This window comes from Ammospiza nelsoni, chromosome 1 (assembly GCF_027579445.1).
Source record: "Ammospiza nelsoni isolate bAmmNel1 chromosome 1, bAmmNel1.pri, whole genome shotgun sequence".
NCBI classification, from domain to species: domain Eukaryota; kingdom Metazoa; phylum Chordata; class Aves; order Passeriformes; family Passerellidae; genus Ammospiza; species Ammospiza nelsoni.
The window spans coordinates 6,987,307-7,013,662 of NC_080633.1; the positions used below are offsets into that span (position 1 = coordinate 6,987,307).

General features: G+C 43.5%; 1 protein-coding gene across 2 annotated transcripts in view; it reads right to left on the minus strand.

The window, feature by feature from the left end:
* The window catches only part of PRKAG2 (protein kinase AMP-activated non-catalytic subunit gamma 2), a 219,917-nt gene that overhangs the window by 160,030 nt on the left and 33,531 nt on the right, over positions 1 to 26,356 (minus strand). The window contains exon 1 of one of the 2 annotated variants that reach the window (XM_059470820.1): positions 8,030 to 8,186. The exons of the other annotated variant lie outside the window; for it this stretch is intronic. Within the exon in view, the coding sequence (XP_059326803.1) occupies positions 8,030 to 8,110 (81 nt within the window). The 5' untranslated portion in view covers positions 8,111 to 8,186. Of the gene's footprint in view, positions 1 to 8,029; positions 8,187 to 26,356 lie in introns of those variants that run through there. 2 annotated transcript variants of the gene reach the window in all.

Consider the following 26,356-nt stretch of genomic DNA (forward strand, 5'->3'; position numbering starts at 1 on the left):
GAGAGCTCAGGGCTGTGTGGAAATGCTGTGGTGGAGGGTGCTGCTCCCCACCTCATCAGGTGACAAAGCCTGGCTAGGATCCCCAAGCACACAGCAGCAGCCTGGTGTCACTGTCATATTTGCTGAAAAATCTCTTTGCTCCTGGGAAGCTGAGTAGCCTCAGAGAAAAATGAAAACAATAATTATCTGATTTGTTTCTCCTGTGTTTTGCTGCTTTAGAATGTGTTTGGACATTGTTTACCAACAGGTGGTTATTTCATGTGAATTGTTTTGACTGAATGACCAATCACAGTCAGGCTGTGTCAGACTCTGGAAGGAGTCACAGGTTTTCTTATTACCTTTTAGCCTTCTGTCTGTATCCTTTCTCTATTCTTTAGTACAGTTTAGTATAGCATTCTTTAATATAATATAGATCATAAAATAATAAATTAGCCTTCTGAGGACATGGAGTCAGATCCATCATTCCTCCCTTCAATGGGGGACCCAGAAAATGCCACAGCCTGGTTTGTCAGATCCTTCACACCACAAACCACACAGCAGTGACTGGCAGAGTGTTTATTACAACAGCAGATGGACAACCTAGCAAACGTGCAAATAATGAAATGTCACTTAAAAAAAAAAGGAGAGACAGAGAGAGAAAGTGAGAGAACAGCAGAGAAAGCATGCCAGGGAGGAAACCAAAATTCCCAATAGTCTCTGTGACACCACCATGATGCACACACAAACCCATTATTAAGTGCTATTCCTGGATGCTCGGTCAAAGACAAGCTTTCTCTGGCAAGACATTTCATTTAAGAAGCACCCAAATTTTAGGAACACAAGGTAAAAGCAGAAGATAACACACCTCAGTCCTGGAAAATGTGGTTAGGTGAGTGATGAGGGAATTAAGAAACCAAGAGACACGATTCTAAGGAAGGACTGCAGGAGACTGGAAATGTTACCCTTCAGATGGCTCATACTCAGTGCCAATAAAAGTGCTGTCCAATACTTATGAGTTTGTCTTACATAAATGAGACACTGGATCCCAATGCATTTGCAGAGAAAAGCCAGCATTTGCTGCAAAACACATCTTCAGCCACAGTGAAATAGCAGAACAGCAGGAAACAAAAGATGATTTTGCCATAATGTAATGAAAACACTTGAGCTGCTGCAGCACAGGAGCAAACAATCTGAAGGGGATTCAACACAAGGATCACACTGAGGATTACTACATCTCTACACTTCAGCTACTTTGAGTCACTGTGTTTTGCTTTCTTTTTATGTTTTCCCCCACTTTTTATTGGCCAAATCTCTTCAAAAACCATGTCCTCATGGAAGAGTAAAACAAAACAGAATCAGAACTGAAAACCCCCAGCTGATGGCCTTATCTGAGAAGGACTTGCAGGGTTCTCCCTTGCATGTATATGACTAAAAAAGGTGACATTGACACCAGGGAAAAGATCTCTGCCATAAATACTTGAACTGCAACTATTTTTTTCCAGTTCACTGCATTTAGGAAGACAGCTGCCTGTTGCCTCCTCTTTCCATTCTTGTCAGGCATTAACCGTGAATAATCTTGACAATTAGAAGAAAGGGACCTGCTCTGATCTCTTAGTCCCTTAACTAAAGAAAAAAAAATAAAGGGAAAAAATGCAGAAGCAAAGAGGAAATTAGGGAAGGAAAGGAAGAACAAGATGGTTCTGTGCTTTATGTGCTGAAGAGCAGAATGGGAGGTCAAGGGGAACAGCACATGGTGTCCATGATGAGGAAAGATTCCCCTCTTGGTGCTTTCCTGACATATTTTCCTACATCACTCTGCAGCTGCAGAGAGCAATTTCACCTCTATGAAGTTTAGAGTCACTTTGCTACAGCTTATCTTATACCTTTAGCACCACATGTAAAAAGAGACCAATAAATTGAATATGCTTTATTTCATAAGCTAAACTAGATTTTTCTTTTCCCAAAAGAATGGATGTCTTAATTCATCACACTCTGAACTCTTTGTTTAAAGGTGAATTTTGCTGAAGCTGCAACATAAATGCCCTTAGGGACAGAAGAAAGCTCAGATTGTCAGAGACAACCTAGAAGACTTTATCACACTCCTGGTATAGTATCCTGCCCAAACCCAGCTTTTATGCCCTTTGTGTCCCACCCCTGAGCTATGAGACTGAGATTTTGTGCCACTCCTAGACTTTCAGTTAGCAGTGACATCCACTGCTAATAAATTACAATCCATCATTCACGCTGTGGGAATCCAAAGGGTTTTACAAACTACAGATCCAGTCCAGAACAGCTTCATGAGAGCACTTCAGTGATGAGACTTTCACTGCCTGCTCTGGCTTTCTGGATGAGCTCTGGGAAGGCATTCTGATATCTGTCACTGCTCATGTCCCCCACACTTTCTGTCCAGCCTAGAGGGAAGGGGAAAGCCAGAATCTCCACCAGGCAATGTGCTCCCATTTCCCTGGCATGGCAGAGGCTGGACAACGTGCTTAAACTTTGGAGTTTCTATGTCATTGAATTTCACATATTCAGTGAATTAATTATAATGTAGCCTTTTCTTTGAGGCATAATTAATTCCTTTTCATTTGTAATCCAACTAAGAATAACAGTTTCCCTTTTATATGAACTAAATGAACCTGCTTTGGCAAATAAACAGTCAAGAAGATAAATGGTCTCTTCTTTTCCAGGGTTTTGTTATCCTTGCAACATATGGAGATTGCACATTTCTAATTTCCTACTTCCTGCAAAAAATTTTGTTGCAAACAGATTTAACTCTGAATAGACCCTAAATGTTGTGCCCTTTTTAAATGTATAATTAAGCCAATGCACAAAGCAAACAGTGCCTTTGACAGAAGCTTACTTTCAAAAGCAGCCTGACAAGCATGACCATCTCGTGTGGTAGGTCTGAAATGAAAAGCACTATTATTAGGAGAAAAGTTCTGTTCTGTACTATTCCCACTGCCCAGAATTAAAAAAAAAAACAAACCAAACTAAAAAACAAAAAAACCATATATATATATATATATACATATATATATATATATATATATATATATATATATATATATATATATATATATATATAAATGAATGCTGCATCTCACCTCTCCTGCATCTCATCTCTCCACTGCATCTCACTCTTTACTGGCTATAAAGTGGGAATAAAGTAGGGTATTTTTTTTTACTTTCCCCCTCTAGAAAGCTGTCCAAACAAGGGGCTTTCTCTCACTTCGGTGTGCACGGCACTCGGAGCGTGGCTTACTCCAGCTCCTTCCCCAGCTCCAGCGGTACCAGCGTAGCCATGACAACGCCGGGATGGGAGGCTCCATCCCCGCAGGAGGCTGGGCCGGGGCTCGGGCAGCACAGCGAGCTCCCAGCTCCGTGTTTGTGCTGTGGGACCCAGCCAGGATCATTTCAGCCCCGTTTCAATCCTCTCCCAGCTCCATGTTGGGCTGCAGGATCATTCCAGCCCCATTTCAATGCCCTCTCAGCTCCATGTCTGGGCGGCAGGACCCAGCCAGGACCATTTCAGCCCAATTTCAATCCTCTCCCAGCTCTGTGTTTGGGCTGCAGGACCATTTCAGGCCGGTTTCAATCCTCTCTCAGCTCCGTGTTTGGGCTGTAGGACCATTTCAGCACCATTTCAATCCCCTCCCAGCTCCGTGTTTGGGCTGCAGGACCATTTCAACCTGGTTTCAATCCCCTCCCAGCTCTGTGTCTGGGCTGCAGGACCATTTCAGCCCTGTTTCAGTCCTCTCCCAGCTCCGTGTTTGAGCTGCAGGACCATTTCAGCCCGGTTTCAATCCCCTCTCCGCTCCGTGCCAGGGCTGCAGGACCCAGCCAGCACCATTTCAGCCCAGTTTCAATCCCAGTTTTGCTCGCTGGTGAGACACACTCCAGGCATCCCTGCACTGGGAGCACTTCCAAGTGTCACCAAGATGAGATTTCTGTCTCTTTCTCGGCTGTTTTATGGCCTGGAAAGGCTCGGGGATGGCTTTGGGCAGCCTGTGCTCCAAAGGACGAAAAGAGGCTTCAGGTGTTTTCTCGGTCTTCAGTGTTTATTAGTTTTTTATCTACAAGATTTTCTCTCGGCCCGACACAGGTCCGCACAGCAAGCCAGCCATGAGCACACTGAGAGCCCCCGGGGCGGTCACTTATCTTTATACCCAAAACTATGTATACAATATTTACTTATTTCCCCCAATACCTTTTACCCTTATTGACCAGTGCACTTCTAGTAATAACCAATCCCAAAGTGCCACCATCACCACAGAAGATGGAGGCCAAGAAGAAGAAGAAGAAGGACAGGACACGCCCCAATTCCTCCATCTTACTTCTCCAGACCCCCTGTACAGAAATCCTAAACCCCGTGTCTCACACTCTAATTAACCTATCCCTTCACCATTTATCCCAGTGAAATCCTCCCATCCTCATACAGGTGTCGTCTCCTGTGTTGGATCAAAGTCCAGCCACCAGACACTTCTGGCAACATTCCAGGACCTCCGAGCCCCCCAAGGGTGGTCTTGGTGACTCTGCACATCAGTCCTGAGGTGCTGAGATCCCACAGATTTCCTTTGCACAGCCTTCTGTATAGAAAGCAGGGTTAACTCTCTGAGTGCCCAGTGGAGTGAGATGAAGGAACCTCCCTGTCCAAGTGAAAAATCCCAGAATTTAAATTTTAAGAATATACAGCTTCTGAGGAAAAGCATGTTTGTTAAGAGAACTGCCAATGTCCAAGGGATAATAAATCTCACATTTCCAGGCTCACACACACCAAGCCCTGGTCACTTGTTAAAGTCTTTCTCAAGGGATGTGCTTCAAAGAGCATCACAGTTCTGCTTGGGAGAAGGTGTTAGAAGACACCAGTGTCTATCTCTGGAAGAAATATGGATAAAATAATTGCCCATCTGGAAAATCTTGTGAACAATGAAGCAAACAGAAGAACACAACAAAGAGATTACTCACTCACACTAGAAATAGCCACCACTGAAAATAAATCTTTGCAGTGGGTCCAGTTTGGAAATAATCCTCACATAGAAAGGGAAGGGAAGAAATGACACATACCCAGGGGTTTTTTCCTAATTATTGTACATGCAGTACTAAAATTCTGAGGAAGATATTTCCCCATGTAAACTTCAGGCTTCTTTCAAGGACTATGACTTCATCATTTTTTTTAATAGTCCCTAGTTTAGATCCAGTGCAGGGAAGAAAACCTTACAAACAAGCCATATCAAATTCTGACTCCTTTAGAAGGTGTCTTCTGATTTTCCCCATCTTATTATTCTTTATGAGTCCATTTAAGCACCACAATTACAATGGACCAACCTGAACACGCTGTGGAGAAGGGACAAGCAAACACACACTCAGGGAAGCCCAACTGAAAAGTTAAGCTCATTATCCACATACACCAAAAGCAATTTCTGCCCTCTGCAATGGCTTTGAAACCCAGCAGGCACTGGTGAGCTGAAACAGGCAAATCTGCATTTGATTTGCCTGACAGTTTGTGCATCAAAATGTGTTGAGAAGAATTTGATCCTGCTTGGAGAGTGTGGGAAACATTTCCAGCTTAGCAGGACACCCTGGACACGGTGACAGATGGGCAGAGTATGAGCCTGGCATGGGAGAGGCCATTTCAGAACTGGCTGTTGCTCCAAGCCATGTGGCAGACAGTCCAAACCCATTTGTCACAAAAAAATAAAGCTGACACTGGAATTACCAAAAACCAAGGGAGAGCCCCTGCCTGCAGCTCAGCCTGGCAGGGACACCCACCCTGCCAAGGAGCATCACTGGAAACCTCCCATGAAATTAATGAGCACCCAAGAAGAAAACAAAACAAAGCAAAAAAAAGGCAAAACTATTTTTTTTTCTCAAGATAAATTAAACCCACAAGCAGGAAATTTTGATTCAGAATAACAATTTTGTTTTATCGTTACTACCAAAAATTAGATTCACACCAGTAATACGGCCATAAAAAATATTGGGTACTTTTTTCCATCAGGAACATAATGTTCCATCAGGAACATAAATTTCTATCTATAAGTACTGAACAGCTGCACAATTATTAGTATATATATTTACATCCAAGTTTTATTAACACTTACTTTGAGGTCTATTAGAAATGGAAATTGGACTTAGAATCACAATCAGGAGTCATGAAAGACCACTAGAAGTCATCAAATACCTATGAGGAAAGTGTCTGTTACATCAGCACAGAAAGGTAAATCTTGATAACTTAATCAAAATATCCATCAGTTCTAAAAGCAAAGGCACTGGCACCTACACTGAGAAGCAGAAACAAACTGCCCTGGTGACTATTTCCTCCCAGATGTAGGTGTGACAGAGTTCAACTCACAGGGCATCACTATTTTTACACACTTACAAAACATGGTCTCATGTGGAGCAATGGATATGGGAAACATATATATTCGTGCATACAGACATGGTAACAAGCCCTTACAGTTTTTTAACTGCCATTTATTTTAAATTTAAGATGATTAAATATTTACTGTCTTCAAATCAGCTTGTCTGCCCCTACTTGGGTGGCCAAAGAGGCTGAAATGACAAGGATTTTCTCCTCCTGATGGAAACCCGATGGCTCTTGGCTGCCTGAAGCAAACTGGTTACAGGTGATTTCCATCAACTCTGTGTTTTGCCTTTAAAGATTTGCAACAATATTGCATTTAATTCTCCTAGTTTCTTCTTGATGAATGTCAGACATCCTTGTGCATTCAGATTGATGGGGTGGGTTTGGAGGGGTGGCCAAGTTTTTTTGTTTATTTCAAACTGGGGCATTAAAAAAAAAAAACAACATTTCTATTCCACTCCCAGTAATAAAAATGTACTAAATTGAAGTACAACCAAGTCTTCTTTTGCTGGGTTTCCCACTGGCTCCCTTTGAATTGAGGGCTGCCCCCTTGTCAGCAGGATCCCTTTCATCCTGCTGCCCATCATTCCCTCTCCATCAGATAATCCTGCCCCCCAGGCTCCCAGCTGCAGCAGCCCCAGCCTGCTCACACCTCCCAGGGCTGCTCAAAGTCAGCACAGCCTCTGCTCTCCAGCCTCTCCTGCACTCACCACAGAGGGGACACGGCTGAGGGGGAAATGCCTTCCCCAAAGGCTGACACTCTCATTTCTCCCGTGGCCCATAACACTGAACAACAAACAAAACACACAAGCTGCTGGCAAAATACCCTGCATCTTATACTGGATTAAATTTCATTTGCTGTTCACCATCACCCCACTGACAGAAGATCCTGAAACCCTTCAGGCTCTGATCCCAGGATGGAGCTGCCTCATCCGTTTTGGCTGTTCATTATCTCACAGATCCATTAATTGCAGTGCAAATTGCTTGTGTTCAGCATTAATTCTTGTAAAAAGGGAAAAATGCAAGGGGGAACGCATAAATCCAGTAATACAGCTCTTTATCCTAACAAACCTCATCAAATATCAAATTAAAATCATTAAGCAAAACAGTACTTCCTGCAAACCTGTGATTTGGGGTTGCAGTGACTAGCCATGGCAAATTAGTTGCTCAGCAGTTCAGGAGGCTCTGAGATGAGCAGTAGGAGAAACCAAGCATTGCAGGATGCAGAGACCAGATGGTTTTAGGCTGAAAATAAATGAATACCCTCCAAATGATAATGTCTCTTTCCAAAACATTAACGAAAAGTTATGCAAGGGGAAAAAAAAAGCAACCAACAAACCAACCCCAAACCCAAGCTACATTCGTTAACTAGATAAAAGAACATTTTGTTCAGCATTGGAGTATCTATTGTAATTAAATGCTCTAAAAACAAGACAACAGCCCCGTGCCGGTCATGCATACGAGAGACAAAACACGACAAAAAAACCCAAAATACCCAAGAATGATGCATTTCTTACAGAGCCTGAAGAATTCCTGCCTCTCGGCAGACTCCTGCAGTGCACTCGGGCATCCACCTAAATGAATGCAAAACCCATTTTCCCCTGCTAAGATAAATCAATTTAATAATAAAAATAATCAAATCCAGAGAAACCCAGGGACAGCCGAACCTCGGCTCTGACTTACAGCTCTGAAAAATCCTGCAGTCTGGCTGGAAACGTCCATCGAAGAACTGCATTGAAAGCTTTTCCCTAAAGGCAAGCGCATTTAAACATCTCGGGCTCTGCTACTGGAGTCGATGCTGCAACAGATGGGGCTCGGGGCTGGGTGTGTTGGTGCCTCCCATCGCGGCAGGCGCGGGGATGGCAGCGCCGGCGGAGCCACCGCAGCGCGGGGAGGGCGGGCGGGCTCTGCCCTGCGGGCTCGGCGCCAGCGCCGGCCAGGTTCGCTTCCCTGTCTGCGGAACCGGCCCTGGGCTCGGGCATCACGGCCAGGTTCGCTTCCCTGTCTGCGGAACCGGCCATGGGCTCGGGCATCACGGCCAGGTTCGCTTCCCTGTCTGCGGAACCGGCCCTGGGCTCGGGCATCACGGCCAGGTTCGCTTCCCTGTCTGCGGAACCGGCCCTGGGCTCGGGCATCACGGCCAGCCCTGCCTGCGGAACCGGCCCTGGGCTCGGACATCACGGCCAGGTTCGGCTCCCCGCCTGCAGAACCGGCCCTGGGCTCGGACATCACGGCCAGCCCTGCCTGCGGAACCGGCCCTGGGCTCGGACATCACGGCCAGGTTCGCTTCCCGCCTGCAGAACCGGACAGGGGCTCGGGCATCACGGCCAGGTTCGCTTCCCGCCTGCAGAACCCAGGCCCTGGGCTCGGATAGAACCCCAGGCATCATGGCCAGGTTCGCTTCCCGCCCGCAGAACCGGCCATGGGCTCGGCCAGGGCTCGAGGGTCATTTAGCAGCGTTTTTGGGTGCAGGATGCTCAGGAGGGCACAGGGGAAGTCGAAGGGTTCGAATAACCGCAGGCGGTTTTAATGTGATCTGAAGGTAGGGGGGGAAGAAAAAAGATCCCGTTTTCAATAGCAGAAGTTTCAGATGACTGAGGCTGCATCTGCATCAGTGTCGAATACCTTGGGGAAGGCAGCACAGAGCAGCAAATGCATTTTCAAGGCTGGAGTCTCTGCTGCTCCATAGCAGCCTTATTCCCCACTTAACCACAGCCCCACTTTTTGGTTGCACAAAAGTTACCTTATTTCTCTGGGCTTAAGTTTTCCTATCTGCAGCATGAACAGGAGATGACTTGGCTAACTTTTTAATTTATTATAAAGACCTCACTGGGAAAATAAAGTGCTTGAGCACAAAGTATAACCATCAAAAGTATCACCATCCAAAAAAGATACTAGTTATTTGAAAGGGCACCACATGAACAAGTGCTTAGCAGAGCAATGCAAACTCTCCCAGTAGGAGCTGAGGGATGGTGGGGATTTGAATTTCCTTCTTCATCAAGCTAAATTCCTCCTTTATAACCCCATTCAGCTTTGATTACTCCACCAACCAGTCTCACAGTGCCCTTCACTGGCAGTGATGAAATTGTTCCCCAGACCACGGGGACACATCCTTGGCCAAGATGCTGTCGAAGGCTGGCTCAGATGAGGACACCTCTGCTAGAACAAAGCAAAAGAAGGCAAAAGGCAGAAAGGTCATCCCTGCAGCTTCCAATATTTGAACAGAGGCATCAAAACATCATGACACCTCCCTGGAGAAACAAGTGGCCAGATCTTGAGCCACAGAGCATTGCCAGTCCTTTCTTGGTCATCTCAAAATACCATTTGTGAAGATCTGTTGAAAAACTCCTTAAGAGGGAGGATTTACTTTAATTAATGACTCCAGGTCACTAAACTACCAGATCAGTGGAGTGGACTTGGCTTACACATCACTCTTAGTCTATTCATCCAATTCACCAGATGTTGCTACACAGTTTTGCAAGAGGATGCAGCCAACACCACCCTTAATTCTGCTGCATCAAATAATGAACCCCACTGAGGCTGGGCAGTACTTCAGCAGCAAAAGGATGAGGTCCAGGTGACACCCCTCATGTGCCAGGCAGACAGCACATCCTAGGAACCATCCACTGCTCTCTCCTCCTTCAGTGTGCTAAGTGCCTCTGATAACACACGCCCCTTGGGAGCAAAAAAGCTGAAAATGGTACAGAGTGTTCACTCACAAATGGCAGCTATTACTTGAATCCTCTCATGACAAGATCACTGGCAGCACTTTTTAACAGAAATATGCACAAATATTTGGCGTTTAGAAGATTTGTCCCCAGCTAAATTAATATTTTATGCATGCAGAATGTACAAATAGTTTAGGAAAATAAACAAGTTTCCTCTTAAATGCTGTCTAAGGGGTACAAGAGAAACCAGTCAACCAGCTGGAGCAAGCAAAACACATTTTGTCTTTCCTCTTTGAGCTGTAGGAAAAAGGAAGGAATCTGTGGCTGACCTAGAGAGAGTAAAAGGGAAGATTGGATTCATAGTGGAATAAAAAGGGCTCTCCTGCAAAGCACAGTTCAGATCAAATGCTTCTCTGTATAGGTAACTTCTAAGAATTATTCAGATTAGCAATCAGATCAAATAAGAAGGGGCATTAGCCAGGGAAATGTCCCACATCCCTAAATCATCCCCTTTAAATCACTCACAGGCTCAGTTCCATGTACCCAAAGCCAAGAATCATCCAGACCTATAAAGTGTTTAAAGAAAAAAATATCTTAAAATGGTTTTTGGTCTCAAAGTCTGATTGGCACAAGTTCCACCTCAAAAACATGCCTTTTCCTCCCCCACCTTTGGATGAGGAGTGTGAAACAGATTGCACAATTACATCTCAGATAGGCAGAACAGTTAATGGTTTAGATACCATTTCATAAATATTTGCTGAACTAGTTTTTGGATTCTGTCCAGTTTCTGACAACCATTAAAAACATTGAATAATTTGCCATTTTCTTTCACCCTTCTGGGGTGAAAAATAGGCAGAGAGATTTTATTGCTGTAATTTCTTACCATTATTTGATGACTACTTGTATTTATGTTGATGTCTCCTGCCAAAGAAGCCCAAGTGATTCTTGAATCCACAGGCCTGAGTTTTCCAAATCACATTTATGTAAATATTTATATATTTATTAAATATTCCCATACTGAATACCTGGGCTAATACGTGGCTGCATAAGCAAGTGATGAAGATCTGAGAGAAACCAACCAATTTCTGAATTGTTTCACATTGAGTTTCAAGTGCCTGTGCTCTGTCAGAGATGCTGAGGCTCAGTGAGTAAGAGCAGCAGTGAGTTACAGCACACCATCTAGCACAGGATGGTGCAATATGGTAAATCACACAAATCAAGTCACTTGATGATGTTTTCAACCACACTTTACTGACAAGTTCTAGGAGTCTCTGTGAACAGGGATCCTAAGCTTCAGCCATTTCCTTGCTTCCTTTCATATTAAGGATAATTCAGGAGGTTCCAGAAAATGCTTTATAGAATCAATTTTCCATGACACTAGATTTTTCAGATGTTTTCAGTTTTTTTCCTCCCAATATTACAGTTCTTACATCTCAAACTCAGCAGTCTTTATTCATTTTATGTTTCTTTAAAAAAAAAAGTTCCTTTTAGAGCACTTCTAGACCACTCACGTATTTGGACTGACTGTAGGATTCTCACACTTTACAAGTCAGTAACACTGGAGGGAAAACAAATCACCAAAACCTGCTTGTGGTTTGGACTGTGAATTACACACTCACCTATGGCCCAAAGACCAAACTCTGAGCAAAGCAGATTTATGACTGTCACATTTTCACCAGAATAAAGCTACAGAATTCCCTGTCCAACTGAAATAGGCATTGTTGTACTGGTTTATTTTTCCATTTGAAGAGTTTGGTTTTTAAAAATTCAGAGCCAGACTCCTCAACCATCTTCAGATTTGACTGCACATAATTCCTGCACAATTTCCTTGAACTGTTCCAAAACACCAACTCAATTTCATCCTTTTAGTCCAAGTAAAAGCCTAAAGTATCATAAATTTCTATCTGGCAGTACAGCAACCTTCCACAATTTCCCAGAGGAGACAGAAAATGTCTGGCTATTGGTTGTTGTTATTTATATTCCATAATTTTCCACAAAGATATGGTGGGTTTGTAAGTACTACATAAATTAGATGAGTTCATGGGGCCAGCTTCCATTATAGTTTCCTTTTTCTTATGAGGCAAACAGTGCCTTGAAATCAATGGAGCTTCTGTCTGTGAAGATATCACTTCAGAACTCAGCAGATACAGCAATTATTGAAGTGCATGGTGAGCCAGAGCTCTGCATGGCAGGGCAGGGCTTTTGTCTGCTGTGTAATTAAGAAAGATTTTTCATATTTTTTACAGCCAACACAACCATCATATTCATGGTTGCCCTATCTCCACTCCTACTGAGCACGAGCAGCAACCAAAAGAAACGTGCAACACAGATGTGGAGCCTCCAGCCAAGAAGCCAAAGCACCTGGGCAATGCTCAGATGAGAGAAGCAAGTCCTTGAAGGGCAGGGAAAGCCACAGCAGCAGCTGGGACACCAAGGGGAAGATGAAATGGGGAGAAAAAAATCCTAAACTGTACCATAAGACACATCAGCTCTTAGTAGAACAGCCAAAGTAGCCTCTCAAGAGTTGATGTTGGGCAAAGGGCAGCTGTGATCTGCAGGAGCTGGAAAAGGGAGTACAAAAAAACCCCAAAACATTTAGCCCCAAGACTAAGAGGTAGGGATGAACTGCAGAGCCCACCCCACCCAAATCAGGCAAAACTGCAATGCAGGATGATGGAGATGGTACAAGATGGAAAGAGAGAGGAGCAGAGAAAAATATCCCATGACAAACAAAATCCACAGTTTACTCCTTTTTTCATCTCAAACACGATTTTTTCCTTGCAATTTTTCAGCATGATCTACCAAGCAATGAACCAAGGAGCTGGGATTCCTGACTCACTGCTGACAAGCCAGAAGGAGAGCATCCATGTGAGAAACACCAAAGCCCAGTGAGAAATCACCCATCTCTCCTGGGGGAGGGAGCACCCTGCCAGCCTGCAATGAGGATGGATCACACTGCACCAGGGATGCCTCAGCCAGCTTGGGTATCAAAAGCTGATAGCTGCATTCTCAAATCTACTTCTTTAGCAGAGAGGTTTTTCTTTACAGAGAATTTTTTTTTTCTTTACAGAGGGGTTTTTCCCTCTATATTTGCATATATAGCCAGATGCAAATGACATTGAAATGATGAGGTGTTCACACAAAGGCAATACTGGAGGCTGCACAACAGCAGCCTTGTGCCTGCTGCACATGGACCCCACTGCCCTTCCCACCTGTCTGAATCTCACAGGTGGAGGGATGGAGCCTCTTTCCTGCATCATGGTGGGAGGAAGGGGTGGAGACACTTCTGGAGAGGTGCCAGGCAGAGCTGGGCTGTGTCTGGGGTCAGTGGAGGTCTCTGGGTGCCTGGGGAGAATTACAGAGTCTGAGCTAGGACACAATATTCAATAACTCAGGGAGTGAAGGACCAAGAATTTGAACTATAATCCTCTGTGGTGTGGGTGAAACCCCTCAGAGATGTCCTGGTCTACGAGGATGAATAAACCAGAGAGCAAAATTACTGTCAGGAACTTGGTGGTGCCTCTGTGGTGCCTCATTCAGCTTTGCTTGAGGCATTTGTGGGGGCTGCCACACTGGTATCAGTGATGGTCTGGGAGGTTTTGAATCAGTAGCAATTGGTAATTCAGGATGAGCAGATTTAAACACTGTGGACTAGCTCAGAGCCCCCATTGCTTTTGTTCTCTACAAAGGCATTGCATTTTAAAAGTTTTGAAGGACACAGGATGGGTCTTACCTTGCTTCTACTGTGTCCCTTAAAAGCTTGGATGAGAAACACCCTTTGTGGGCCAGAAACAGTCCCACAAGACAATAGAAGAATGATACTGCACCATTTAGAATGGGAGAAAACCACAGGGAAATAGGATCTGGTGATTTATGGGTAAGAACTCCAACCAGTGGCTTCATTTTATATCTGTATGCAAAGGTTATTGGGATCTATGAAAATGTGAATTCTGCAATATGGTTTTTAGCTTCACTGGTCCCAGAGTGGGATCTCAGAGGAGCAGCACTTCCATGAGGATGCAGCAGTGGCCACATGGATCAGTGGAGATGTCCCAGCTCGGCTGCTGCCTCCTTGATCTGTCTGCCTTTGGCAACACACACTGCTCCTGGGGCTGTGGCAGCAACAGGGATAGGGCTGTCAGTGCCAAAAATCCAGGGGAACAGAGGGAAAAATGAGGCAGGAAGGAGAAAAAAGTGATGGCAATTAGCTGCACATAAACCCAGGCACACCTGAGCAATCTGTAACATTTTAAGACTGGCTTAGAGATTGTGGTGGAGAACATGCAATGCTACAGCACATCTGCAGCTCTCAGGGGAGCACTAATTATTTACCCAAAAGAAAACATCCCACTGCAATAACATCACAGGACACCCATCCAGGAATTAAGATGCTCTTGCACGCTCACAGCAAGTTTTATTTTCTTTGAACTCCATGGCTTAGGTTTGACTGTTGTGGTGGATATTGAGTTATTTCATTGAAGTTGACCCCATGCCTGCAGGGCCCAGGTGAGTTACCCACGTCCTCACATCTTTGAACAGCCTGGCTAGGGACAATTTGTTCTTCAGGTCAGGGATTCTGGGCTTTCTAAGGCACTCCGTGCACGTAGCAGCTTTGCTCTAGGAAGGTTTTACCTTTTGTAGGTGTGCAATAAATAGTAACCATTAACTCTGAATTGAGGCAAGGACCCACCTAGAAAAGGATAAAGTGGCTGCCTACATACAGGAATGAACAGTTAAAATATCATCAAAGGTTTAGAAGCTGAAGTACAAAGATCTCTGCTTGTATCAACTGGCTGTTAGAAAGAAAAAAGGGAGGTAAGAGCACCTTGCAGCATTTAAAGTAGGTCAGCACTGCCAGAAAAGAAATACTTTTAAATACATTGTGATGCAGAAACCTGACACAGAGTTACAAATTCACCAGAAAGAACTTGTCAGCTTAACAAAAATAGAAATAAATGAGTTTATCCACTCAATTTAATGTAGAGACATGCAGCAGTTGGGGCTGATGAAATGGTTACAAGCCACATCAACACTTGCAGACTGGCATGAACACCCTGGGAACAGTCACATCCACAGTATTATGCTGGATCCCACTGGAATGAGCAGTGAGACTTTCAGCCTGTAAGTAGAGATGATCTCAGGGATTTCTGGAATACAGATGGATCTGGAATAGAGATTTCCCTGAGAGCTGCTTCACCCACTCACTCCCACAGCATTGGGGGCTGCCCAGCTCTCAGGAAGGTGCTCCTCAAGGCTGGTGTGAGCAGACAGACACAGCACACAGGGCTGGGGGCAGACAGACACAGCACACAGGGCTGGGGGCAGACAGACAGACACAGCACACAGGGCTGGGGGCAGACAGACACAGCACACAGGGCTGGGGGCAGACAGACAGACACAGCACACAGGGCTGGGGGCAGACAGACAGACACAGCACACAGGGCTGGGGGCAGAGCAGACACAGCACACAGGGCTGGGGGCAGACAGACAGATACAGCACACAGGGCTGGGGGCAGAGCAGACACAGCACACAGGGCTGGGGGCAGACAGACAGACACAGCACGCAGGGCTGGGGGCAGACAGACAGACACAGCACACAGGGCTGGGGGCAGACAGACAGACACAGCACACAGGGCTGGGGGCAGACAGACACAGCACACAGGGCTGGGGGCAGACAGACAGACACAGCACACAGGGCTGGGGGCAGACAGACAGACACAGCACACAGGGCTGGGGGCAGACAGACACAGCACACAGGGCTGGGGGCAGACAGACAGACACAGCACACAGGGCTGGGGGCAGACAGACACAGCACACAGGGCTGGGGGCAGACAGACAGACACAGCACACAGGGCTGGGGGCAGACAGACAGACACAGCACACAGGGCTGGGGGCAGACAGACAGACACAGCACACAGGGCTGCTGGTGCTGCAGCTCAGGGACCCTCCCAGCAGAGCCACATCCCTTCCCAAAAGGATGCAAAATGCTCAGAGGCAAAGCCCCCCTGCTCCTTTGTGGCACCCACCAGCACAGTGGAGCCCTGTGGTGATGAGCTCTTTTATCATAGATGCCATCCATGATAAAAGTCCGGTGTTTATTTAACTGCCAGAGGCAGTTCTGGATATAGGATGCACCCAGTGAGAGTGAAGTTATTTTAAGATCAAATATTTGATCACCACCACAGGGACTTATTTACAAAAAAAAACCCCAAAAACAAAACCAAAAGCAAAACCAAAATACCAACCAACCAACCAAAAAGCCCCATGTAAGAGCATATTTAGGTTTTACTTCCTAATTTGGTCATGTAAATAATAATTTAAAATAATCTACCCACACCGGAAAGAGAAGTGTGCTCTCGAAGTCTCTCACCACAGACAACAGCACTTTAAAGACATCCTGGACACAAAATTTGCCTGAAGAAAAGTGAATTCAATTTGATTTTAAAGAACTCAACTAATAAAGAGCCAACAAAATTTAAAAAAATCAAATACAAAGTCAAATGATCACATCAGAAGAAACACTTATGTCAATTTCTGCAGTATTCTGGTTTTAATTTGGTTTTTTTTTTTCCTTGGGTTGAGTTTTTTAAAGGTAAGACAAGCTGCACACAAAGCAATCACTAAGGCGTGTATATAAAACAGACATTTTTCACTTAAGAAGTTAATGAAATAATTTAAAAGGGGAAGTCTTTTAAAGGCTGTAACCTTTATATCTCACCAAAAAAAGGGTGTAAACTGCCACTAAATTAATTTTACTCGTACTGTGACTCTGGTTAATAAGAGTAATAATGTGTGTGAATATATGTACATCTATCTGAGAAAATACACACACATACAGATATATAAACACAAACACAGGCATAAAAACCACTGTTGCAGGTGAATATTTTTAGTTCTTCCCCCGTTCCATGGCCTCCCTGTTACATCCACAATTTAAATGATGAAGGATGACTTTGTGGTTGAGGTTGGCAGGGTACCCACATTCTATTCCCAGCAGACAAATTCCAGCAAGCCCTGAAGGCTGATGGGTCTTTTCTCTCAATCATAGATTGACTAGATTTGTTTAGGAAAAGTTTAAGGTTTTTTTAATTACTTCCAGCATTTTGTAGAACTGGAAGAAAAAACAATGATTATTTTTAAACTTTGTACATTTGACACAATATTGACTTAAACACACAAATAAAATGGCAGCAGCAACTACAACCTAACACAAAGCATCACTTGTTTGATTCCTCACACTGCAGTTGTCCTCCACAGACATTTGGGCTTCCAAACCTGTCCCAAACACCCCAGATTACACTGGGGGTAGAAGCCCTAAACCTGTTTGGGGAGATTCTATGAATTATGCTGAAAAAATACTGAAGATTGCAATCAGAACATTGAATATGTCATATCGATTTAAAAGATCAACCAATTTTCTCCAAGGCATAGCAAAGCCCAAGTTGGAAAAGACCTCAAAAGATCATCCAGACCAACCTTTCATGGAAAGGGAGCCCAGATGAGATTATCTAGCACCCTGCCCAGTCACATCTTGAAAACCTCCTGGAAAGAGCAATTCCATAGCTCAAATACCACATTTATACAGTGTTTGTTTTGATCACTATGTTATAGTGCTGCACTGGGTAACAAAGTCCAAAGGTTTTTGAGCTGCCAGAAATCCCCCTGTGAGCGCCCAGCCACCCCTCCTGCTGTCAGCACCAGAGCAGCTCCTGAACAGGAACACACCCCATAAACAACAGGATCATCTGTTTTGAGGGTTGCAGACCGAAATCTTGTTTCTTGGCAACATTCAGTAATTCAAAGCACATTCTTATGTGTTTCATAAAATGCCTTTTTCTTCCTTTTGTAGTGCTTTTGAGCCTCTACACATTTTCCAGTGAGAGCAGGGCTGGTGGACATGGTCCCAGTCCCAGTTTCTGAGTTGACTCCCACATGGACCTGGGCAAAATTGTGCTAATTTATTAGCACAATTTTATCTATTATCTATTAATACTTCCACTGATTTATCAGCAAGAACCAATCTTCCACACCGGGCGGTGCAGCCAAATTTGCAAAATGCAGGAGTATCAGTTCAGAACAAGCAGGTACAACCACAACTCTGCTTTATTTATCATGAAAAGGAAAAAGCATTACTGACTGTTCCAAAAACTTTGCTGTTTTCATTTCTCCCCTCCTGGCTGTTCTTTGTTGTTTTTTCAGACTACACTGTATTCAGAGGTGCCACCTTTTATGAACATACAGGAACAAGTATTGTTCAGTGAAATTCTGATATAAAAATAATAATATGGCATTAAATAAGGAAGCACCAAGAAACCTGAGAAATCATTTGGCTACAACACCAGCATTAAGTGTGAAAAACAGCAGCTTTGGATCTTGATCAACAAACAGCCAGGGGTTGAGGGCTTTGCAAACAACTCCAGGAAGGCTTTTAACCTTGCCCTTGTTGTTGGATACCTCTGTAGAGCTCCTGCCAAAGATAATCCTCCCCAAAAGCCCAGTAATATATTCCAAAAAGAGAATTTTATTTACTTTAGGATATGTTAATTACTATTTGTGTGTGTTATTAGCAGCAATTTCTTAAGAATGCAATAAGTTGCCAGCTATTTTGGAAGAAAAAAAGGAGGAAATGCAGCTACAAAATACTTTTGGGTTTACCCTCTCCTAGTACTTGAATGAAAACATTATGAGTGTGGCATAATATACCAGCTACAATGCCCTAAAATAGAATAAACATTTCCATCCACGTACAGCTCAAGATATTTGTTTCTCCAGGACCACTGCCTCTCTTGATTGCAAAGCAGCTTTTGAAAACAGATTTCCCAGTCCCTCAGCTTTCCACTCGAATGCTTCAGAAATATGCCCATTTAACAAGTTGCAGGAGGACCTTGGGGACCTCCTGCTGAAACTCTGACAGCACACAGACATTGTAATAAACTGGCTTCCACCTCAGCTAAAGCTTTTTTACAAAAGGATTTTCCATACACAATTCATTCCTTGGTGCTCAGAGTCTGATTACCTCTCTTCAGAGCATCAGCAGAGATTTCCACTGAAAGCTTATCAGCAGAGACTGTTTCTGGGAAAGGAGCAAGAGAAATTATCTAACTTGAACTTTGCAGTGCAGCCTTTCATTGCCATTGGAAGCTACACTGTGAAGTCAGATTTTTGTTTGATACACTGACAACACCTCCAGCATCAGTAGAAAAGGAGCTTATTTGGTTTATTTGCTCTAGGGCAGGAAGAAGGGAAGCAGAAAGCATCTGGAAGAAGAAAATGAAACCCTTACAAACTGCCTGGAAAACACAATTTCAAATGCTAGATTTCAAGGTCAGGGAAGGAAGTGACCACTGACTGGACTATATTTAAATGCACTGTGAAGGTCCATACTGTGCTTATTTTTAGGTAAGAATAATAACTATTCCCCTTTCTTCTGTACAAACTTATTCTTAACAGGCATCCTGTCCAAAGAGTCATCCAGGACAAGTCCTTACAATGACAGGGGCTATGTGGCTGCCTACAGGAACAATTATTTTTCCTACCACCAAAGAGATATCAGCAGTGCATTTCCATCATGGAGTTTCCTTCCCCAGGTTCAAGTCCAACATCTACTCCAGTCAGTGATGATCCAGGTGTTGTGTCAGACTCCAGATTACATCCCAGCTGAAAGGAAGTCCAGCCAGTATCCCTCAAAATGACTTAGCCTTACCCTGTGATCTTCCAAGGCAGAGCTTGCCCAGCACCAGCACCATCCACTAGCTAATGGTTAATCTTTCTGAATCCATTCCTCACTTCAGCACATGAACCATCTCAATTAAATTCAAAGCCTCTGTGCTGCCCCATGAAACACTAAACACTTCCATGCACCCACCTTCCTTCCTTCCTTCCTTCCTTCCTTCCTTCCTTCCTTCCTTCCTTCCTTCCTTCCTTCCTTCCTTCCTTCCTTCCTTCCTTCCTTCCTTCCTTCCTTCCTTCCTTCCTTCCTTCCTTCCTTCCTTCCTTCCTTCCTTCCTTCCTTCCTTCCTTCCTTCCTTCCTTCCTTCCTTCCTTCCCTCCATGTGAAAGTGCTTTCTGTGGGTCGCTTTCATCTTTTTATGTGTGGTTCCATTTCCAGGACCACTTCAGAAGATTACCTAACAAATCCTTCCTGCTGGGAAAGTAAATTTCAGAAAAACAAACTGGTAGCAGTCTTGCAGCCCCTTTCCTGCAGCACATCATGGTGGTGGATTTTGGTTTTAGTGACCCTCTGCTGAAGCTGTGCTGTGCTCTGGACTGTAGTGGATCCCTGCCTGTGGGGTGTAATGAATGTTCTGCAGATCCTTGTAGCATGAAACCTTTGGAGATGGCAACTGCCACAGCTGACAGAGGAGCGCCTTTTGGAAAGAACTGGCATCAGCCATGGAACAAAAAGCAAACACAGCACTTCAGGGATGTATGTCCAAGTTTCTGTCTCTCACAAACATCCCTGCACATGCCCCATCAACATGCTCATGGCAACCAGTGCCACTGCACACAGAATTTTTGAGACATTCATTTTGTTGTCCTAAGCAACCACCAGATCAGCTTGTTCCTCCAGATGTAACCACAAACATCCAGCAGATTAAGCTAAGCTCTCTGGCCAATTTCATGTCTTTTTTTTTTTTTTCATTGTGGAAATGAGGTAACAGGACAATGCAGAGCAGTCCATATTGATCTTATCCCACTACTAAATTTCTTCAGTTTATGAAAATCACTAAGAGGTATTTTCTGTGTCAGCTATTCAGAAAGCTGTACAGCCAGTCAGTGCCTCTAATACATTACAAAACCAGTTGTAAAGTCATACACTTGATGTATGGTTCAGCTACAGCCACATGCTCAAAACAAGGATTGCATCTGAATCTAGTATTTTGCAACTGCTATTTTAACAACCTGTTTTAAGTTGCCTTCAAGTCTTGCCAAACTGTAATGAGAAAGAGCAGAAATTTTCCAAACCAGCGTCTGCCCAAGGAGGAACTATCTGAGAAAACTTCAGCCAAAATATTTAAGCCATTCCTAAAAAATGTTGCAGAGACTATTTCTTTTTAGAAACAATTTTCTGGTGAATTTTAGAGGGAGATTTCTAGCTCCTCCTTGGGTTGGGTTTAAGAGTTATGGCTTGGCAGGACAGACTGCATAAGGCAAATATTTCTGTTCTCTATACAAAAATGTACCTAAATTAAACTATTTTATACAGGGATGCTTACATTGGACAAGCACGGGAAGCAGTGGGACTGAAAAACTGAGCCCCTTCAAACAGGGGAGTAAAAATGTGGGAGATAATGTGGCCAGACCAACAAGTAAGCAGCTGTGGTACCCGAGAATTTCTCAAAAGGAGCAAGGGACTGAGAGGTAGAGCACAGAATCTAATACTTGCTGGACAAGGAGACTGAAACTGAGTTCAGACATCCACAGAATGGAAGTTGGGATCAAGAAGCAGACGTGAGGCAGGGACAGGGCAAAGTGGCTGAAGGCAGAGGGTGTGAGTGACACAGCTTTACTGGGAATGGGCAAAAGAGACTTCACTTCCTGTCCACCTGCAAAAGATGAAACAGAATCAATCCCTCCTGAAGAAAGCAACAGGACTGGGTAAACTGACATTATGAGCAGGAGCCAACTAAGACTGAGACACCTAAATTCAGGTGTTTTACCACAAATGCCTCCATATAACCGAGTGTTTGAATTCCCAGGATAGAAGATGTGAAGGGGGTCATTCAGTGGCTGAAATAGAGGTCCTTATTGCCATCTGAGACAACATGGGTGAGGGCACAAGGCTGACATCTGCCACAGCATCTACATGGGGCCTGTACTCCATGGGAAAACACCAATTTGCCTGGAGTCCTTTGGCAGAAAATATGTCACTGTTTGTGTCTGATATATCCTCTCCAGAGAGGGCACAGCAGCAGCATCCCAGTGTCAATGAGGAAAGCTGAAGGTCTGGCAGGGTACCTTAGCACAGCCCCAGTGGCAGCTTACAGGCTGATAAATGGGCATCCTGATGGATCTGCAGAGAAGAACTGAAGTTGGACAAGCTACATGTGTTCAAATGTTTCTCAGCTTTTGAGGCACTGACTTTGTAATCTTACCAATATTCTTTCAACTTTTCTTGCATATTTTTATAAAAAGGCCTTATATATGAATTTGGTCTGGGGTAGCCAGATGAAATTCAAACAAGTCTTCTTTGATTTGTGATAGTCCATAAAACAGCACTAGGCATACATAATGCACAGCATGTTCTCTACAGATAGGTACCTTTGCCAACTAAAGCAACCCCAGAGATGGTTTTCTTAACCACTAAAGACAAATATGCTTAAACAAATGGTTTATGAAATCCAATAGCAAGGCACTGAGAGCAAGGCCAGTCTAGTTTGATTTCTCTGCCTCCTGTTTATCTCTCCTTGAGGAATTCAAACTGAGAAGTCCTTGTGTAACTTGTAAAGACCAAAGAGGAAGCTGAAAGCCCTGTGAAAAAGTTCGTGAAGACAACAACTGGAAACAGAGCCATGCTTTGCACTGTGTTAATCATGAACAGTTTGTGTTTGAAATCTCAAACACAAGCTCGAGCAGTTCAGGCCCCAAACCTGATGCGGATATTTGGCAATCACCAACCTGTGTGCAAAAGAATAAAGAAAACCCTGCTCTTTGTCCTGCTGCTAGAGCTGTTTACTTTCTGGCGTGAGTTTGCAGTTCCTGAGATCTTAGAATAAGTTCTGTAACCGCAGAGCTGCAAAAGTTTGAGAACTGTACCAGACCTTGGGCCAGTAGTTCAACAAACAACTACAAAAGAAGAGTTCAGATCTTCAAAGAGAAAGAGGAAGGAAATCAGCTGTCAGCTAACTTAAAAAAAAAAAAAAAATGCAGATGATTTATTGCTTACCAGTTTACCTGAGAAAAAATCCCAACCACCACGAGCCCGTGAGACACTGAACACATAATGTTTAAATTTCTCATTTAAAAAAAATGGCCACAGAAAGAAAACTGTAAGTACAAATTAACTTCCTTGGGAAAGCAGCATCAGTGTGGGCAGTAAAGAAGTTGTTGAAGTGGAACAATGTGGCAAACATGACATTGATTGGATTTAAGGCTCTAATCACTTTCCCTTGCACACGAGTCTCATATCTGTTGTTAACTTTAATGAGACTTGTGTGCCAAGCCTGCAAGGAGAATTGGTCCTTAACTCTCCTTGCTGCCAAACTGTTTCATTAGGAAGTATTTCCACGTCTTCCTGTTGAAGTTTCAGTCGGCAGTGCCGACACAGACACAGAGCTGGTGACCAGGAATTCTCTCAGATCTGGGAGCTGTGGTAAAAGAAGGGCTTGGGCAGATCCAGCACTTGTGCCAACAAGTCTAACTAAAGATCTAAAGCTTGTTACCTCCTGCTTGCCCCTGCAGTGACTCTGGAGGAATGACTTTCTCTGCTTTTCTTTCCTTAGTTTCTAAAAAGGAGAAGCATTTGTTGCTATCTCCCTGGTGGAGCTATTTGGAATTAGGACTTGTTTGTAGAACTCTGGGCATGAGAAGTTTTATTTGAATGTTACTCTTTATTAAACCCACCAGCATTTCTCTGAATTCTGATGGCAATCTTTGGCCTACCAATATTGTATGTGATTCCATAGAAATGAATGCCAGGTGAGCAGCTTCACCAAGTTTTGCAGTGGCTTAATGAGTCTGTTTATAGTAATGATCTAATAAACCCAGAGTAATTGAACAACAAGCCACAAATCAGTTGCAGCCTGGAAAATCCTAATTTGAGGCCACTTTCTCCCTCCATCTGCATAATATTTTCAATTTGTTGCTTTTCATTTTAATGCTAATTTACCCAGTGTGTGTCAAAGACCACTTCAGCCTGCTGGCAGCTCAGGAATGGGAGCAGACCTGCAGCTCCTTGGCAGCAGGTGAATGCCTTGGCCCTTGAAGAGCTGTCCAGATTCACATTTCCCCAGCAGCTGGCAGCTCAGCCAGGCCTCTTTGCTGCAGAGCTTTCCTGGGGGAAATTCCTAGCTTATTTTCAAACTTCTGAATAGCATTGTGGCTTCAGAGTTTCCTTCTGCTCCCAGCACTCTGAGGGTTTGTCTGCTGGGCTGCCTTGGCTCCAGAATTCAGATCTTTTTGGCTTGAAGGTGGCATTATTTAGGAATTACTCAAAAACCTTTTAACCATGTAGGATAAACAAAGAGACCCAAATTACCATTTTAAGATGTTGAGGTACTACAGGCAGGTAGCATGTTTTTCCAGGAGTTGTTCTCAGTTGCTATAGCTGATACAAATATTCCTTTAGTTTTATGTAATACTTTTTGTGGTCAAAAATATTCATGAATATCATTAGGGAAACATGACCTGTGGAGTTTGCTGTTGTTGGCAATGCAATACAGACTCTGGATTGCTATTGATATTAATATATGATATTTGTTAGCAAACAGTATTTGTGCTGTGGGTCATTTTGGGCTTTCTTGGCTCCTTCACTAGCAAAGCTCAATGTCATTTGGGATAACATTAAACTGAATTCTCTAAATTAAATCTGCGCTCTTTCAAACTGAAAATGCAATTCCTGTGACTTGAGCTAGTGACAGCTCCTCAGCAAAAACATGTATTTTGTTTTTCACTAATTACAATGATCTAAGATCTCCTAAGTGAAGCATATTGAGTTATATATGGGCTGTCAATCATGTTTGCCTTTGCTCATGCTGCATTCCTACATAGAAAAATAAGCTAAATTATAGATTGTCACTTCCTTCAGTAGCTCTTACAAGAAATGTGCACATCTCAGTTGCTCAACCTCTGGCCAGTAATGATGCCTATAAAGCTTTACATGGGTGTCTGATGTGTTTTTCTCAGGTTGTTTTTGTAGATATGAATGGTAACTTTGGAATTTTGCCTTGTTTTTCTCACATACAACTTCACTGGAGTGTTTGGCTTACTTGAGCCCCTGAAGAACTAAAATTTATCTCATAGGCTTGATCTACATGGCAACAACACTCACACTGAGAGGAGATGTAATCATGCTGGAATATGTGCATTTTAGGATGTGTTTGGGGTAAATTGTATATCCTGTATGTGAAACCAGAGTGTGAGCCTAAGAGATGGGGAACAGATATCTAATGAGGATTATGGCTAATGGGGAACAGATTTCTGATGAAGATGAAGGTTAAAGACTGTGTTTTATGTGTGTTAGTTGGCCAAGCAAAATTATGAAAAGGCAGAAATAAGAGGAAGCAAAAAAAGTGGCAAATAGAAATGCAGGTAAATGAGTTATTACCAAAAATCAGCAGCTGAATTGACTGCAGTGTATCAACAGTTCAGCTAAACAAAATTAAGTACTCCCAAAAGTTACAGAGTTTAATAAACTGCAGAGCACCATAACCAGATGAAGCTGTTTTTTACATACCCACTGCTAATTAAGGAAAGAATGGCATTGCTGAGATAACTTTGTTTCATATCTGAAAAAATTCCTGTACAATGCTGCTTGGAGACATCTGCTTTTCACTGGGGGTAAAACTATGTGCTTGCAAATGGAATAACCTAGAAGAGATGTTCCCAAAGTAACAATACAATGCATTAAACAACTGGGAAATAATATTAAAGAAATTATTTTGAAAAATTAAAGAATTATTTGGCACGATTCCTTTTATGAGTTTGTAAGAACCATGATAGATTTATAAACAATTGAAATATGGGAGGGGGGGAAAAAAGGAGAGAAGAAAATCAAAGCAAATTTCTTTGTGTTATATCTTGGGATCTCATTCTTCTCTCTTTTGTTTCCTGTTTTTTAATATTATCTTGTTCCTTCAGTGAAAGCAACAAATAAAAGTTTTGGTTAGAAGAAATAGCAACAGAATATCAAAGCCAGTTGTTGAAATACATTAGATGTTAGGAGTTTTGAGGTGACACAGTGGCATTATTCTAGTGGCATTATCCAAGGGATATTGTGGAATTTTTTTCCCCAAGAGAGTCTGTGCACTCCCACTTAGGGGATCTGGTGTGGAGCTGTGAACATCTTATTGAAGTGTTGTACAGCTACAAGGCTGGGCCTAAAAGGCTGAGGTTGCTGAGATGGCTGTGATTTAACCTTTCCCTGTGTGTGACAGAAAGCACTTCCCTGAGTGTGGGGAAGGTCATTTCAGTGCTCAGTGTGAGAGCTTGGGCTGTGTCTGACTCCTGGAGAAGCACCTGGTGCTGCTCAGTGTGCTGGGCTGAGGGACAGGGATTGGGACAGGCTGCTCTTCAGTGCCTCTGTGAAGGTCCACATATCCCATCCTGCTGAAAAAAACCTGTGTCCCCTTGAAGGGGAAAAATTCAGCTTCAACAGGTTAGAGAAAGAAGGAGGCAACACCTA